Source organism: Talpa occidentalis, unplaced genomic scaffold (genome assembly GCF_014898055.3).
Source record: "Talpa occidentalis isolate TD23 unplaced genomic scaffold, MPIMG_talOcc4v2.1 talOcc4.5, whole genome shotgun sequence".
Classification (NCBI taxonomy): Eukaryota; Metazoa; Chordata; class Mammalia; order Eulipotyphla; family Talpidae; genus Talpa; species Talpa occidentalis.
This window is the reverse complement of record NW_023604861.1, coordinates 76,270,271-76,284,755: the sequence shown is the minus strand read 5'-3', so window position 1 is coordinate 76,284,755 and position 14,485 is coordinate 76,270,271. Positions and strand designations below refer to the sequence as shown.

General features: G+C 34.4%; 1 protein-coding gene across 10 annotated transcripts in view; it reads left to right on the top strand.

The window, feature by feature from the left end:
- WDPCP (WD repeat containing planar cell polarity effector) overlaps positions 1-14,485 on the top strand; it is a 301,344-nt gene that overhangs the window by 65,456 nt on the left and 221,403 nt on the right. For 9 of the 10 annotated variants that reach the window (XM_054701619.1, XM_054701618.1, XM_037527477.2 and 6 more), the window contains 6 exons: positions 1,262-1,328; positions 3,683-3,767; positions 11,319-11,366; positions 12,228-12,272; positions 13,946-14,016; positions 14,279-14,338. In XM_054701619.1, coding sequence (XP_054557594.1) covers positions 1,299-1,328; positions 3,683-3,767; positions 11,319-11,366; positions 12,228-12,272; positions 13,946-14,016; positions 14,279-14,338 — 339 coding nt within the window. In that variant the 5' untranslated portion in view covers positions 1,262-1,298. Of the gene's footprint in view, positions 1-1,261; positions 1,329-2,246; positions 2,331-3,682; positions 3,768-11,318; positions 11,367-12,227; positions 12,273-13,945; positions 14,017-14,278; positions 14,339-14,485 lie in introns of those variants that run through there. The other variant, XM_054701620.1, reaches the window with a different exon arrangement.

Sequence of the window (14,485 nt, the reverse complement as noted above, 5' to 3'; positions counted from 1 at the left end):
TGAAAAATCAGATCATAAATTCTGTTATTCTAAGAATTTCCCATTTATGTCCAAATGTTTTGTGCAATGCTTTCTTTGCACTTGAAGTTAAAAGCTCTCCACAGACATCATTTTGCTTAATCTCCCTCAAACACTGGAATTTCTGAGTAGTTTAGGACTTTCAAATGTAGTAGATATTGGCATTGGACCTATGGTTAAGTTAAAAGCATTTTTACCTTTTAGAAATAGCCAACATAATTTACAAAGAAAATCATACTTCACTCTCCATTTTTGTTATCAGAGGAAAGTTCTGACAGATACTTTATTATTAAATTGACTTAAAATGAAAAATGGAATTTTAAATGAAGTCTTTTAATATATATATATTTTATTATGCATAGAATAACTGGGATGTAGGCCAGGTGGTGCGGGGGGTGGGGGTGAGAGGATTCACCAGAGACAGAGTGGGGAGCAGAACAGGCGGATCTACTGAAAAATCTCTGCTAAGGGGAGCAGTGTGCGAGACAGGAGAGGTCTGCTGTGCCATATGTGGGTTAGCTCCTTGCCAGGGATTGAACTCAGGCTGTGGCAATGACTTTAACCAATGTACCACCAGGGAGCCCCCTCATAAATATATTTGATGTGATACATAATATCAATTTATTTGGTACATAAGTAAAATTTTCAGCTAGAAAAAAATTGTATCTATTTGCAAAACAAAGCCTTTTCTGTAGCTAAACTTTGCCCTTGTCATAAATTATAATTATTGTTATCCAACAAACATGAGAGGAGTATGATTTGTTATTTTCTAATATCGTATATAAGTCATGATTTTTGATGCTCAGTATCACAGGAAGTGTGCATCCACTGTCATGCATTGCTTCAGTGTTTTGTCAATGACAGAATATATATATTGATACTACGGTAGTCTCAGTAGGCTATGCCACAGCCTAAGTATGTGGTAGGCTGTGCTTTCTAGGTTTGTGTTTTGCACTCTATAATGTTCACTAGGATAAAACTGCCTAACAATGAAATTTCCCCATTATTTAGCAGCACGTGGCTGTATTTTATCATATCCTTTCTTCCCTATTCCCAATGAAATATTTACCCAGTTGCATGTCCTAATTTAAATATCTCTTCTTGTCTAGAAATGTCTCTACATACAGCTATTCTTCTTTCATAAAACCCCTATTTGATTTAGTATTCAATCATTTCAACTTGTGAAATTACAATGTAAATAAGAGATCACATTTCATACTTCTTTTTCCAAATAAATTGACAGACATATTGAGTAATTGCAAGCAGAAGCAACAAGAGCGATGATAAGGTTCCCACCCAATACTTCTGAGGTAGGTATTTTATTATAACCATTTTATGATTGGGAGAACTTAGAAACAGAGAAATAATTTATCCACGTTAGCTAATAAACAGATGTTAGATTAAGAAACAGGATAGTTAAGAGTCTACACTCCATACAGTAAACTTAGTGAATGCAAAATAATATTTAATTCATTAACTGATTCTTTAAATACTCCAGGCCTTACCCACCCAAATGATATGGGTGCAGTTTACATATTCTAAATCACTATTTCAGTTAAAAAAGTATAACTATAATAATTTCTGAAATAAGCCTCATAAAACTAACTGAAAACAATTCCAAAGAACACAGCGTTGGAAATATTTTGAGTAGTGGCAGCATCACTAGAGTCATTTCAGGATCACAACTCTGGAAGGTAATAGTTGAATTGAAAAATATGTAATTAAGTTAATATCCCCTTTCTCTACTGCATACTAAAATGTACCATTTTTTCATAGTAATGTTTGAGTAGGAGAATGGAGTAGTCCAGTAGCTGCTCTGTGCTATTCCTAGCTATATCCACTGGCAGGTAGCTTCTGGTTAGAGCAGGGCAGGTCTGAGGACAGAAGGATTATTGTTTCATCTTCTTTAACCTCTTAAGGTACTGTAGTACAGGGAGAAGGTGACTTGAGATCAATTTAAAATTTATTATTATTCTTGTAGCCTACTTCCTTGCTACCCGTTTCAACTCCACTTTTCTTTTACTTCCCGCCATGCATCTTGATCTACTGCCATCCATGGGATATGCAATCCTTTTACAGAAAATACTGTATACTCTCCCTCTCATACCTTTAGACAGACCAATACAGAAGAGCGCTATGGTTGTGAGCAGGGACTCAGGAGCCAGTGTGCTTGGGTTGAAAGTGGGCTGGCTTTGTCACCCCACTGTGTCTCCATTTCCTCATTACAGGAGCATTGACTATACTACTTCAAAGGAGTACTTCAAGTATTGAATGAGTTAATACATACAAATGTTTACAACACTTGTCATAAGGTAATTACTTAGTATTATCTGTTATTATCAGCATCACTTTCATCATGATCATTTAACTGATAAAGTTCTATGTTTCAGTGAGGACCTACTAACATTTCTCAGCTTCTCTGCAGCTTTCTCAGAGCCCCACCATTACAGGCAGGCCTTGAACCTTCATGCTGCCACACAGTTTACTCTGCCATTTCAATAATTAGCATTCTGTGTCTCATTAATTGAACATACAACTGTTCCTTGATGATTATAAGTGCATTGTGAGGTAAAATATAAAGGTAAAGGAAGGGCCAAAGAAATTTGTTTTATGTTAAAATTATTTTGGATTATCACTCATATTGATGATATGGGAAATATTTTTAGTTATTTGTGAAATTAAAGAACTTGAGGTCCTTTCCCCCCATCTAAAAGATGTCTTAAAATATTTTCTAAGCTTCTCTCATTATTCAAAAAATTATTGAAAAGTGTAATTCTTTTATGATCTCTATAAAAAAGGTCATTAGTTTACTGAATGTATTTCTAATATAGTAAAGTGTAAATAGTACTATATGTATTTCCAAGCAAACATTTGAAAGTTATATAAATTAATTTCAAATATTTATAAAATGTTGTCTTTTTTTCTGATCAGATTGACTTCTAATCAGTCCAAATTGATAAAGTTCCATTTGATTTAAGAAAAAATATCCATAATATCCTGCTATTGAAACTGGGAGGAATTGCAGGATGTATATTTTTGCTACCTTTTTTTTTTCCAATTCAGTCAGAGTAGAATATCAGGATCTCATACATTAGCAAACGAGTCTGAATACTAATGTGGTTTCACACAGTTTACTTGTCAGTAAATTGTGTTTTTTTTATAATAACTGTCTACCGTTTACTTCACAAATTCCACTTTAATTGACCTGTTTGTATGTAGGAGATTGTAAATATTTGCTTTGTATATTAAAAATATACCATGAAATGTGCTTGTGCTTAATAATTACCTAACAGATGTTTCCTTTCCTTAACAATGTTTTTAAAATGCTTAAATATGAAATAATTCTAAATATGCTATCTTAAAAACCAAACATATGTTCTTGAACACCCCAATATCAATATATGTATTCTTCTTACCACATTACTCAATGTGATTTTCCTAAATATATTTCCTAAACATATTTTCCTAAATCTAGGAAAATATGTTTTTCATTTTGGGCAATTATTACTGGATGATTAACCAAACATACATCAATGTGTGTTTATTCCAATGAACCAAATCTCAAATATCAGTAGTGGCAAATTTTTATATTATTTCTAAGGGATCTTAGTTTTATTGGCAATATAGGACAATTAATAGGTACCTATTTTTAATTTTTAAACAGGACAGAGATTCCTTCAGCCATCAGATGTCTTTCTGCTTGACGCAACTGCACCTGTGGTCTTTGAAGAATACCTTACACATTGGAGGTAAATGAGCTCTGGATTAATTTTAAGATTTTTCAAATACAAGTTACAGCATTATAAATAAGTACTAGCAAAGGTTAGAGCCTGGTATCTCCAGTGGGACTTGCATTATTTTCTTTAATCAAAAATTGACTAATGGAAAATAATTCATATTCTGATTAACGTTTTTTCAGGTTGAGTTGAATTTTGTGTCTTGAAAATTAATTTTATTGACCTAATATTTCTTTCCTCTTAAGATACACACAATTACTGATATGTTACCAATTATTTGCAGGCCAATGAGAAAAGGCATTTCTATTTGAAATTTTAAAATATTTTTAAAATACGGGTCTCCCTGGTGGCGCAGTGGTTGAGTGCTGGGTTGTGAAGCTGCCTGCAGCCTCTGCAGTGCCAGTTCGAACCCTGGCCACCAGGCAAGGGTCCCACATGGTGCGCAGACCTCTCCTGGCGCCCGCTGCTCCCCTCAGCAGTGTACCTCGTCGGTCTGCCTGTTCTGCTCTCTGCTCTGTCTCTGGTGAATTCTCTCACCCTCCTGCGCTTCTGACTATACCCCATGCTTGTATAAATAAATAAATAAATAAATCTTTAAAAAAAATTTTTTTTAAATACAATTAAAATTTAGTTATACTAATGCTCTTCCATTTCACATTGAAGAATGGGAGTAATATATGTGTTTTAACAATGTATATTGAAATTATAGGATAATATGTCCTTAGAAAACATTTTTAAAAATCTTTTCCTCTTTAACCTAAACAACTCTTATATTTATGAAGACAGTCTTATTTATATTCCGTTGGCACCATTATTAATAAAATGATTTGCCTGGAAATGTATTATTTCTTTATATATATAATATACATGTATGATTACAGAGTAATGTCATTATAATTGCATTAAGTTTATTTTGCTTAAAATGTGTAAGGGTAGTTATGGGGACTACAACTGAGGGGGTGGGGAGAAGCAAATGTTGTTTAAAAATGAAAAATGATTTAAAAAAAGAAAAAAGATGTAAAAAATAAAAAAAAATTAATAAAAAATTTTTTAAAAAATGTATAAGGATAGAACTTCCAGTTAAAGTAAATTGCACACAATGTGCTTCCTTTCCAAACTCTTCTAAAGTGAGAATAAATGAATTAAAACAAAGTAGGTATAAACCCACAAGGACTAAGAGAATAAGAGAAAAAACAGTGGTATTCAGACAAATTTTGATAAGTCAAAGGGATGGAGGAATTAGCAAAGCTTAAAAACCTAAATATCAACTTTCTACAGAGTAGAAGAAATTTGTTTATCAAAACTCTAGAAAGGTACAAAAATTTGAGTAATCCAATATTGTAGAAAATGGGGATATGGCAGGAGGCATAGGGTATGAAAAGTCTGCCCAAGAGATAGTGAAACGCCTCTCATATAGAAATATCTACTGGGGAGACTCTACATTTAGGGACAAAAACTCCAGGGGGGGCAGTGTTAAAAGGGAGGATGAAGTGAAGCTTGTAGACTGATGATGAGGTCCCTTTAATTCCAGTGTTTCTGACACTGTCATGGTGGGTTTCCAAGAAGGCAGGAACTTGAGCTGGTTTGCTCTAGGGTGACTGCGTGGCTTCAGAGGGATGACCTATCTATATTAACAGTTGAGGGGTTCTTCTAGCAAACAACCTGTGCCCTGGATAAGTTCTGTTCATGTACACAGATCTTCCAATCAATTTCCAAATGCTTTACTTTTATTTTTTTAAAGATTTATTTATTTATTTATACAAGAACTGGGGTAGAGGTCAGAAGTGTGAGAGGGTGAGAGAATTCACCAGAGTGGGGAGCAGAACAGGCAGACGGACCTAAGGCACTGCTGAGGAGAGCTGCGGACGAGGCAGGAGAGGTCTGCTGCGCCATGTGGGGTTCTCTCTGGCAGGCGGGGAATGGAACCAGCGCTGCAGAGGCTGCGGACAGCTTTGCAGTGCAGTGCTCAACCACTGTGCCATCAGGGAGGCCCCTCAAATGCTTTACTTTTAAATATGATTAGCAAGAGACAAAATATGGAAATTTCAGAAAACATCTGAAAATCATACTAATCTTTTCAGTGTTTAATATGTAGCAGAAAAATAGAACTGAAAAACAGTAAAAGAAATTCCGTCAGAAAAGTTGAAAATTTAAAAAATAAAGAGGGATGAACCCAGGATGGTAGAATAGGGAGAACTTATGTCTACTTTCTCTGATAATCACACTACCATCAAGAGTGCATAATTATGTTGAAATATGCATAAATATGATAGAAAAAAATGAAGTGAATACTGTGACAGAAGACATGGATAATCAATAGGGAAGAGAGTAACAGATAGGTTAGAGATCCAACAGAACTGTGTATTCAACTGATAACTCTAGGAAAATCAGAAAAGAGTAGGGAAGGAAAATACATGCAAATTTTCTATTACTAGAAAATTTCCTAGAACTAAGAGGATGAGTGTAAGTTGGAAGGGCCCATAAAGTACCCAACACAATGAATGTGGAAAGACTTGTATCAAAGCATAACATTGTATAATTTCTGAACACCGGAGAAAGACAGTAAATCCAGAAACCTTATGTTAAAAAAAAATTATTATTTCCAAGTTAAATTTTCTTCCCAGCCAGCTAGTCAGCTATTTGCAAGAAGAAAATACAGACTTTTTCAGTTATGTAAATCTCACCAAACTTAATGTCCTTTTCTCAGTAAGCTACCAGACCGTTGTATGTCTTACAAACAAGGACATTAAATCAAGACAGAGGAAGATATCTCTCTACATCAAGAACAGTATCTGTGCAGTAGACCTAGACATTCGCCAGCTTGCAATGGAGTAAGATTGTGAGGCTCCAGGAGGGATATTGCCAATTGAAAAGTTATACTGATAGGTCACCTGATATGTTACAGCATAATGGAAATTAATTAGTGTTAATATTTTTTAGAAAGCAGGTAGAAAACAAGGTAATTGTATAAAAAAGGAAATGTAATTACAATGTACCCTAGGTTCAGCTGTGAATAATCCTTATGTATTTATAGCACTGTCAGCACAGACTAAACTAAAAACAGTGCTTTTAATATGGGAGAGTGGGGAAGAAGTGTAAGTGGTAGTAGATGGGGAACGGTGTACAGTGGTAGAGAATTGACTTCTTTTTCCATGGTGGATTGGCAATAGATAATACCCAAACTGAAGAATCGAAGAGTAATAGGTCAAGCATACTATTTATAAAGATGGAGGTATATCCCAGAAGAAATAGCTAAGAGTTTGGCCTCCATGGTGGCACAAGGGGTTAGGTTAAGCACAGCACAGCATAGCTCTGTGAAGCTATCAGCAGCCTCTGCAGCACGAGTTCAATCCCCAGCCAGCCAGGGAGCTACCCACATGGCGCAGCAGACCTCTCCTGCCTTGCCTGCTGCTCCCCTCAACAGTGTATTTTAGTAGATCTGCCTGTTCTGTTCCCCATTCTGTCTCTGGTGAATCCTCTCACCTCCCCCCACCCCCTGCACCTCTGGCCACTACCCCAGTTCTTGTATGCATAAATAAATAAATCTTTTTTAAAAAAGGAAATAGCTAAGAGTTAAAATAGTTGTCTCTAGGGAGCAGATAAAGGGATGGAAGATACACCATGTGGCAATACTGTTTTTGTTGAAAGCCTTTTAGCAGTTCTTGAATTTTTATGACCATGCACATGTTTGAATTAGATATTTTAAGAGATCAAATGCCAAAAATGAAAAACACTTTTTACATTGTCAAAGACATTGGTAATGTCATAATTAGTGATATTTTTCTAGAAAGGTCCAAATGGTATCAATGCAGATATTCTTTAAAAAGAAGCATGATAGATGCATTCAATCATCTATAGATATAATTTTCTTACAGAAGGAAAAAATGGGACTTGAAGAAATTAAGGTCCTTCTATGTTATATTTTGTGCTTCTGTTTCTCACACTCAAAAAGCAGTGATGAAGTGATGAATGCCTTAGTTTCTGAATATTTAAATCTTAATGAAAATGTGCTATTAGCTATTTTGATGCTTTCTAGATATGATTATAAGGCAAAACATTATTACTGTTAATGAAGCTAGCAAGCAGATACACTTATGATTAGAATCTTGTTTGTTTTTCATCTCTTTTGTTCCCTTAACTTTATATATTTAGGTTATATGCTTTTTAAAGATTATCAATATCTTAATCCCTTCATTTCTCCTAATCTATTGTTCCTTCTTCAGTTATCTTTCTACCTAGCTTGGACACCATGGTTAGAAATCTGATAATTCTATCTTTATTCCTTATGTCCTTGGTCTTCTGTTACTTGCCCAGCAAACTCCTTCCCTGGACCTCCATTTGTCCTAAAGTCCTCCATCCCTGCCCCTGCTCCTCCAATTTAGAGACAGTAAATGGCTTTTAGAGAAGAATCCCACAGTGATGCACAATGGCCTCAGGGTGAGGGGGTGAAGAAAGGGGTAGTAAATTTTTCACCCCAACTGGATCTTCAGCAGGCCCTATACATTCTGTCTTCTGGGAACATTATTCTCTGAGCCCATATGAAATCCTGCTACTTTACGGCTCAGCTTTAATAAGTCACCCAGAGAAGCCTTCACTGTCATTTAGACTAAATTAGTAACCTTGCTAATGCTTTGGTTATACTTGACATTTAAAGTTGTTTTTTTTTTTTTTAATTTTTGAAACAAACTGATAGAAAACTTGTCAATTAGTGTGTATTTTGGCATTAGTGTGTATTTTGGATAGAAAGGATGTTATACTGTATCACCACTGTAATCATCAGAATCAGAAAATAAACAGTGATTTTAGTACTGCCTTCTAATACTTGGAATTTCACCAGTTGTCCCATCAGTGTCCTTTTTAATCTTGTTCAGATTCACAGGTTGCATTTAATCTCTTTATCTCTTTTATCTCCTTCATTCTGGAATAAATCTTTCATTCTTTTTATATTTATTTATTTATTAAAATCTTTGTGGTCCTGTACTACTTTTTAAGAATTTAGGCTAGTTATTTTACAGAATGTCCCTAAATTTGGATACGTTTGAAGTTTCCTCTCAGTTAGGTTCAGGTTATACATATTTGGTGGGAATAATTCAGAAGCAATGCTGTGTTCTTAGTGCGTCATATTGGGTGGTGCATAAATTTAATTTTTGCCTATTCTGATGATTTTTCTGATTGCTTGATTAAGTTGGTGCCTGATAGGCTTCTCTGCTGCACACTTTCTCCTTTTATTTAGTATTTTGTAAGGAAGGATCTTAAAATTATATAAATATCCTGTTCCTTTCAATTTTTTTGAATTTTTTATATATTTATTGAACCTTTTATCCCTATGGGTCCAGATTTCCTATTTTTATTTAATGTTTTTTAACTCATTACTGCCATTTTTTATTTTGATAATTAATTTGCCCCTGATGTGGCCCATCGGACTCCTTTCAGTTTGGTTTTTGTGTCTGTGTGACATGTCTCTGTCAATACTTGAGTATCTCCCTTCTTTTGAGCACAACAGATCATCCAGACTCTTATTAAACATTCCCTTCCCCAGTCCTGGAATTAGCCATTTCTCTAGGGAGCTTGATTCCTTTTAGTAGAGAATGGTATCTAGAAGCAGGGTGTGCTTTGTATCTCCCATTGCTATTGGAATATCCATGCTCGCTGGCCCTCTTGGTGGGCAGGATTTAAGAAATGCATGTGTGTTTATGTATGTTTATACACATATTTACATCTGTAATTATTTCTGTATCTATGTATGTTGTGTTATGTCAGAAACCACCAATTCACACTAATACCTTCAATTCTGATCTACCACCACAGGGTTCACTCTAATTTTCTCCCTTTCCATATTTGTATCTCTGACAACAGGAAAGCTGGGTCCAGTATTTTTATTTTTAATCAGTCACCCTGTATATAATCAGTATTCTCTCGCTGCAACTATTCTTTCCCTCTTGTGTATTCCTTTCTTACCCCAAATAGGTTCTAACATGTTAGACTGTCCCATATGTAGTTGTCTTTCTCATCTTGTTCTGCTTCTAACACTATACATTAGGTCATTGTTCCATGTGAATGATCTTGCCCTGCTAAGGTTCTGACACACTGTGTCAGGCTGACCCCTCTGCATGGATACCATCTTCACCCAACTTTTGTTTGGACATCCCATGTAGAGTAGATCTCCTTATGTGGATGCCCCCCTCATCTTGTTTGTGTTTTAACATAACTCTGGAGCAGATGCAGAATTCGGGGCCCCTCATGATCTTCATCATACTTTTCTAGAGTTATAAATATTTGGATACATGGATTGATGGACCTAGTTATAGAGTAGAATATGATAATAGAGGCTACTGCCTGTGTACATAATACCTATGGTTCTTAGATGAAAAAAACATTTTTTAACATATGCACATAACACATACATGTTGAAAACTGTATAGATCATGAGGTATGTTTTGAACTATCAAAAAAGTTAACACACCCATCAAATCACCACCCAGGTCAAGAAATAAAATACTAGCACTCAAGAGGCTCTACTCGTGACCTTTCCCAATTACTCCTTATTAGAGAAATTCAAGCCAACTACTAGAAATAAACTGCATTCTATAAAAATATATGTTCCAATTAATAGAATAATGAATAGAATGGCAATTCAATAAATACAGAAGATTGACTATTTTAAAAAAACGTTTTAAAATGTTGAAAGCTAAATTTGAAAGGTTAATTATAGCTGCAATTTTTTTTTTTTTTTTTTTTTTTGAAGTTTCCATTCAGTTTGAAAGCTTGGGGCAATCAGTCACTAGGGGGCAGCCTGTACTGCTTGCACTTCTTTAGAAACAGATCTATCCTTTTGTTAGTAATAGAGTAATTTTGCATGGAAGGAAAGGAATGTTACTTCAAAGAAGAATATTTCCCTGTACATACATAGGAAGAATACAGACAAAATTATTTTGTTTGTATATAGTTAAGTGGGAAGAACAGATTCCGTAGTAAAATCATTCTTAACATCAGGAAAGCCTAGCATTGCTTCTCTGTAGCCCAGGCAGAGCATCCACATTTGAATGGCTTAGGAGGCTTTTTGAGTTTAAACAAGATTCAGATAATTTATCCATTCCTTCCTCTAATCCTCTCTCTCTTTCCTATATATTTTCCCTAAACACCATACTAAATTGAGCTAAATTGGAGAAAAAGAAAGCTACAGCTCACAATCCAGTAGTTAGGGCATTTTGACTTCATTTGGCATTGCTTAGTGGCAGTTCCCTTTGGTAGCACCCCGTGAAAAATATCAGGAAGTGTGAATAAAGAACGTTGATGTTTCTTCATTTCAGTTTTTTATTATATTCCTTTCTCATGCCATATCAGGTTTCTGTATTCTTTTCTAATTAGATTGATAAGCTTTCCAATTTTTCGCATGTTCTAGTATAATGGATGAACCTATGTGTAGGTATTTTTGAATGATTTTATTTCTAATAATGTGAACAAACTGTTTCTGTCTCCCTCTTTAATCCACCCCACCCCCTTGCCATATAGAATGATTTGAACTTTTTGCCATTATCTAATGCTATTTCTTCCTTTCTATAGATAGAGACATCGGGATCTACCAGTATTATGACAAGAAAGATCCCCCAAGTAAAGTATCTATTTTAATCCACTAATTTTTATAAAGTAAATATTCTAAACTTTAAAGTAATGACCATTAAATGAACTCTGTTTTTTATAAACTTTTAAAATTTCAAGAAAAGTCACTTTTGTTCTTCAGAAAAATGTTGAGGTTGATGTCGAGGTCTAGAAAAAATAAATACCGAGAAAATTCTGTAGAAGAACATGAAAATTTTCATTTTACTGCTGATCAGACTGATAACTGGGCAGTCTATTCACGTTGTTTATCAGTGTCCCAGTAGAGGGCATTGTTAATGCATGGTCCCACTGATGCTGGCCTCCTGGATCCTCACCTGATATCTGAAATAGGCATTTCTGAGTGAATGATCAATTTTCTTTATCTGATTAATCCTGTTAATCCCAGAAGTTTCATGATGGGCCAAAAGGTCTTTCTAGCTAGAGTTACTTCCTGTTTTGGTCTCTGTTGAAGTGGGGCTTGTGTGGGCATCCTGTGTGCTTAGCTTGGTGGTTAATAGGCTGACTTCATGGTTCTGATGACAGACTGAAGCAGCTTCTGTTCTGGGCTCAGTTGCAGTTCCCGTCCCTATCTGATGAGATTGCAGGCGGAGGATATTGGCCCACCTGTTGTGCTGTGTAAGCCTTTTCACTGCAAATTTAGGAAGTAACTATGTAATTAAAGCATCCAGTTTGTCTTTTCCCCAACTGTCTGTTTAAAAGTTTGGCATAAACTACTGATCTCAACAATGTGTATAATATATTTTATAAGTGCTTATAAAAATACCAAGTGTTTAAAAAAAACAAAGCATTATAATAAAAATAATTTCCTTTTTTTTTTCCTCCTTTATATTTCTCCTGCCCCACAATATTCAGCAACAGAGCATGGTTACTTAGAAGATAAGCAGAAGTTGGCAGAATGTAAGCTTACTTTCTATTCTTTGGGAATAAAATTAGAAATGTAACCCTGATGTTTCAGTTTTAAAAAATATTTTAAGTTTTCTGCATGAATCAAAAATTTCATTCCTTCCAAATTTCTTATGATTATAAATTCCCATTTTCCAGGTATATACATATGAATCAGAATTGTGTATGTTAAGCATTTTGAATTTTGATCATTGAAATCTCTATCCAGTTTTGGTAAGATATGTGCTTCTGTAAGCATAAGCTGTCTTAATGAGCCATATTTCTATTTAATATATTTAAAATAAGTATATACTATAAGTCTGGAAACATTACTTAGGCTATGCCTAAATTATTAGTATGTATTACCCATTTAAGATTTATAATATCGATAGCTTTGTTTCTCTTTAGTCTTTTCTGTTCTAAAATATCTAAATATGCTATATATGTTATATGGATATAATATGGTTTTAATGACTTTAATATAATAAAAATGTTGTCTGAGCTGAACATTCTAATTGTTCTCTTATTTTAAATGGTCAAGTGGACATTTAATTAAAAAATATTGTTTTAGTAGCTGTAACAATGATTTTTAACTTTGCACATATAGTGTACACAATACAATTTAGGGTGTTAGATGAAATTAATTTGCTGAAATCAGCTATATATCAGCTCTAAAATTTCAGTGTCTACATATACTATATATCATGTATACATACACATACATATACATGTGTATACAACTCTTTTAAAAGAATCATTAATTTTCTTAACATTGTTGTTAATTTTGGGGTAATACTTGATTTTTCCTCCCAGGTATTGTCCCTGTAGTTCTCCCACCATCATAGCATCTGTGATCCATCTCCCCCATCCCTTATGCTCTTTCCTTCCCTCTTTTGATCCCTCCCTCTCCTCTTCCCCTGCTGTGTGCCTCAGAACTCTTATTTAGAAGTATTGTTTAGGAGAATTCAAAGATGAATTCATGTTATCATATATCATTTATCATAGATACAATGAATTTGACATTTTATTCCTTTAAACAGAACTTATTTGATTTTGTCTTAGGCTAACATTGAGACTCTACTAAATAATTTTACCTTTTAATTAAATGTATTTAAAACAAAACAAAGGTTTTAATTATTGAATTGTGGTAAAGATTTTAAAGAAAATTAGTTGAAAAGAGTACTATTAGCGCCTAATTTGTTAAAACTTGAACTCAGTCTTTAATTTTAATGTCATGCTTTGATTCTTGATTTCAAATTTTTTCCTGTATTTCATTTCTTTCCTCCACTATATTTATATACTGAAACAATTTCAGAAGTGAGGTATCTTGCAGAATCTGAACTTTCTTTTGGATTAAAAATTTAATTATTTACATGAAAATGTTAATTCTTTGGTAAAGAGTGGGTCATTCACCATTAAGAAGTAGATTCACTGGCTTAGGAAACTTTCCCAGGAATTCTCTGAGCCTTGTTGGTTGTCATAAAATTATGATCAGGGAGATTGTTTTGTGGTAAAAATCCTGTTCTTATGACAAAACCTTTCAAAAGGCTGTCATTTGATGATGGAAATGAAGCCCACTTCCTCTCAATTAAGGAGGTGTTTTATTTTAATCTTCCCAAGACACACTGCTAGGCAGTTTCCTTTTTTAATCATGTTTAACTAACTGTAGTACATGTTTTATTTGCCAGCACGAGATTATCCATGGACGCTCAAAAACAAACGCCCAGAAAAACTTCGAGACTCACTCAAGGAGTTGGAGGTATCTTTCCAAAAGTTTCAAAAATGGCAACAAACAAATCTGTTTTAAAACATCTTTCAACAGTTTTAATTTTCATAAAGGATCAACTCTCATGGTGATGATAGCTTTGCTTTTGTCCGGTGAGGAGTTCCAAAACAGTTGCATCTTTGTGTGGCATGAATTTTTTTTTTTTTTTTTGCTTGCAAATCAGAAGCACTTTAACTGATAACAACAATGTGTGTAGCCAACTAGCCAACTCACTTTCTTTTTCTGTTTCCTTCAGGAGCTGATGCAAAATAGTCAGTGTGTGCTGAGCAAATGGAAGAACAAATATGTCTGTCAGGTAAAATGGTTTGACATGCTTTTGCAGTGTTTAACCAACGGAGCTGAAAACTATGTAGTAATTGCTATTCTTGTGTTATGATAGGTAATGGACAAAAACTTTGTAGGAGTGGATATTTCATAGTTTGAATTCTAGTCATTCTAGAAC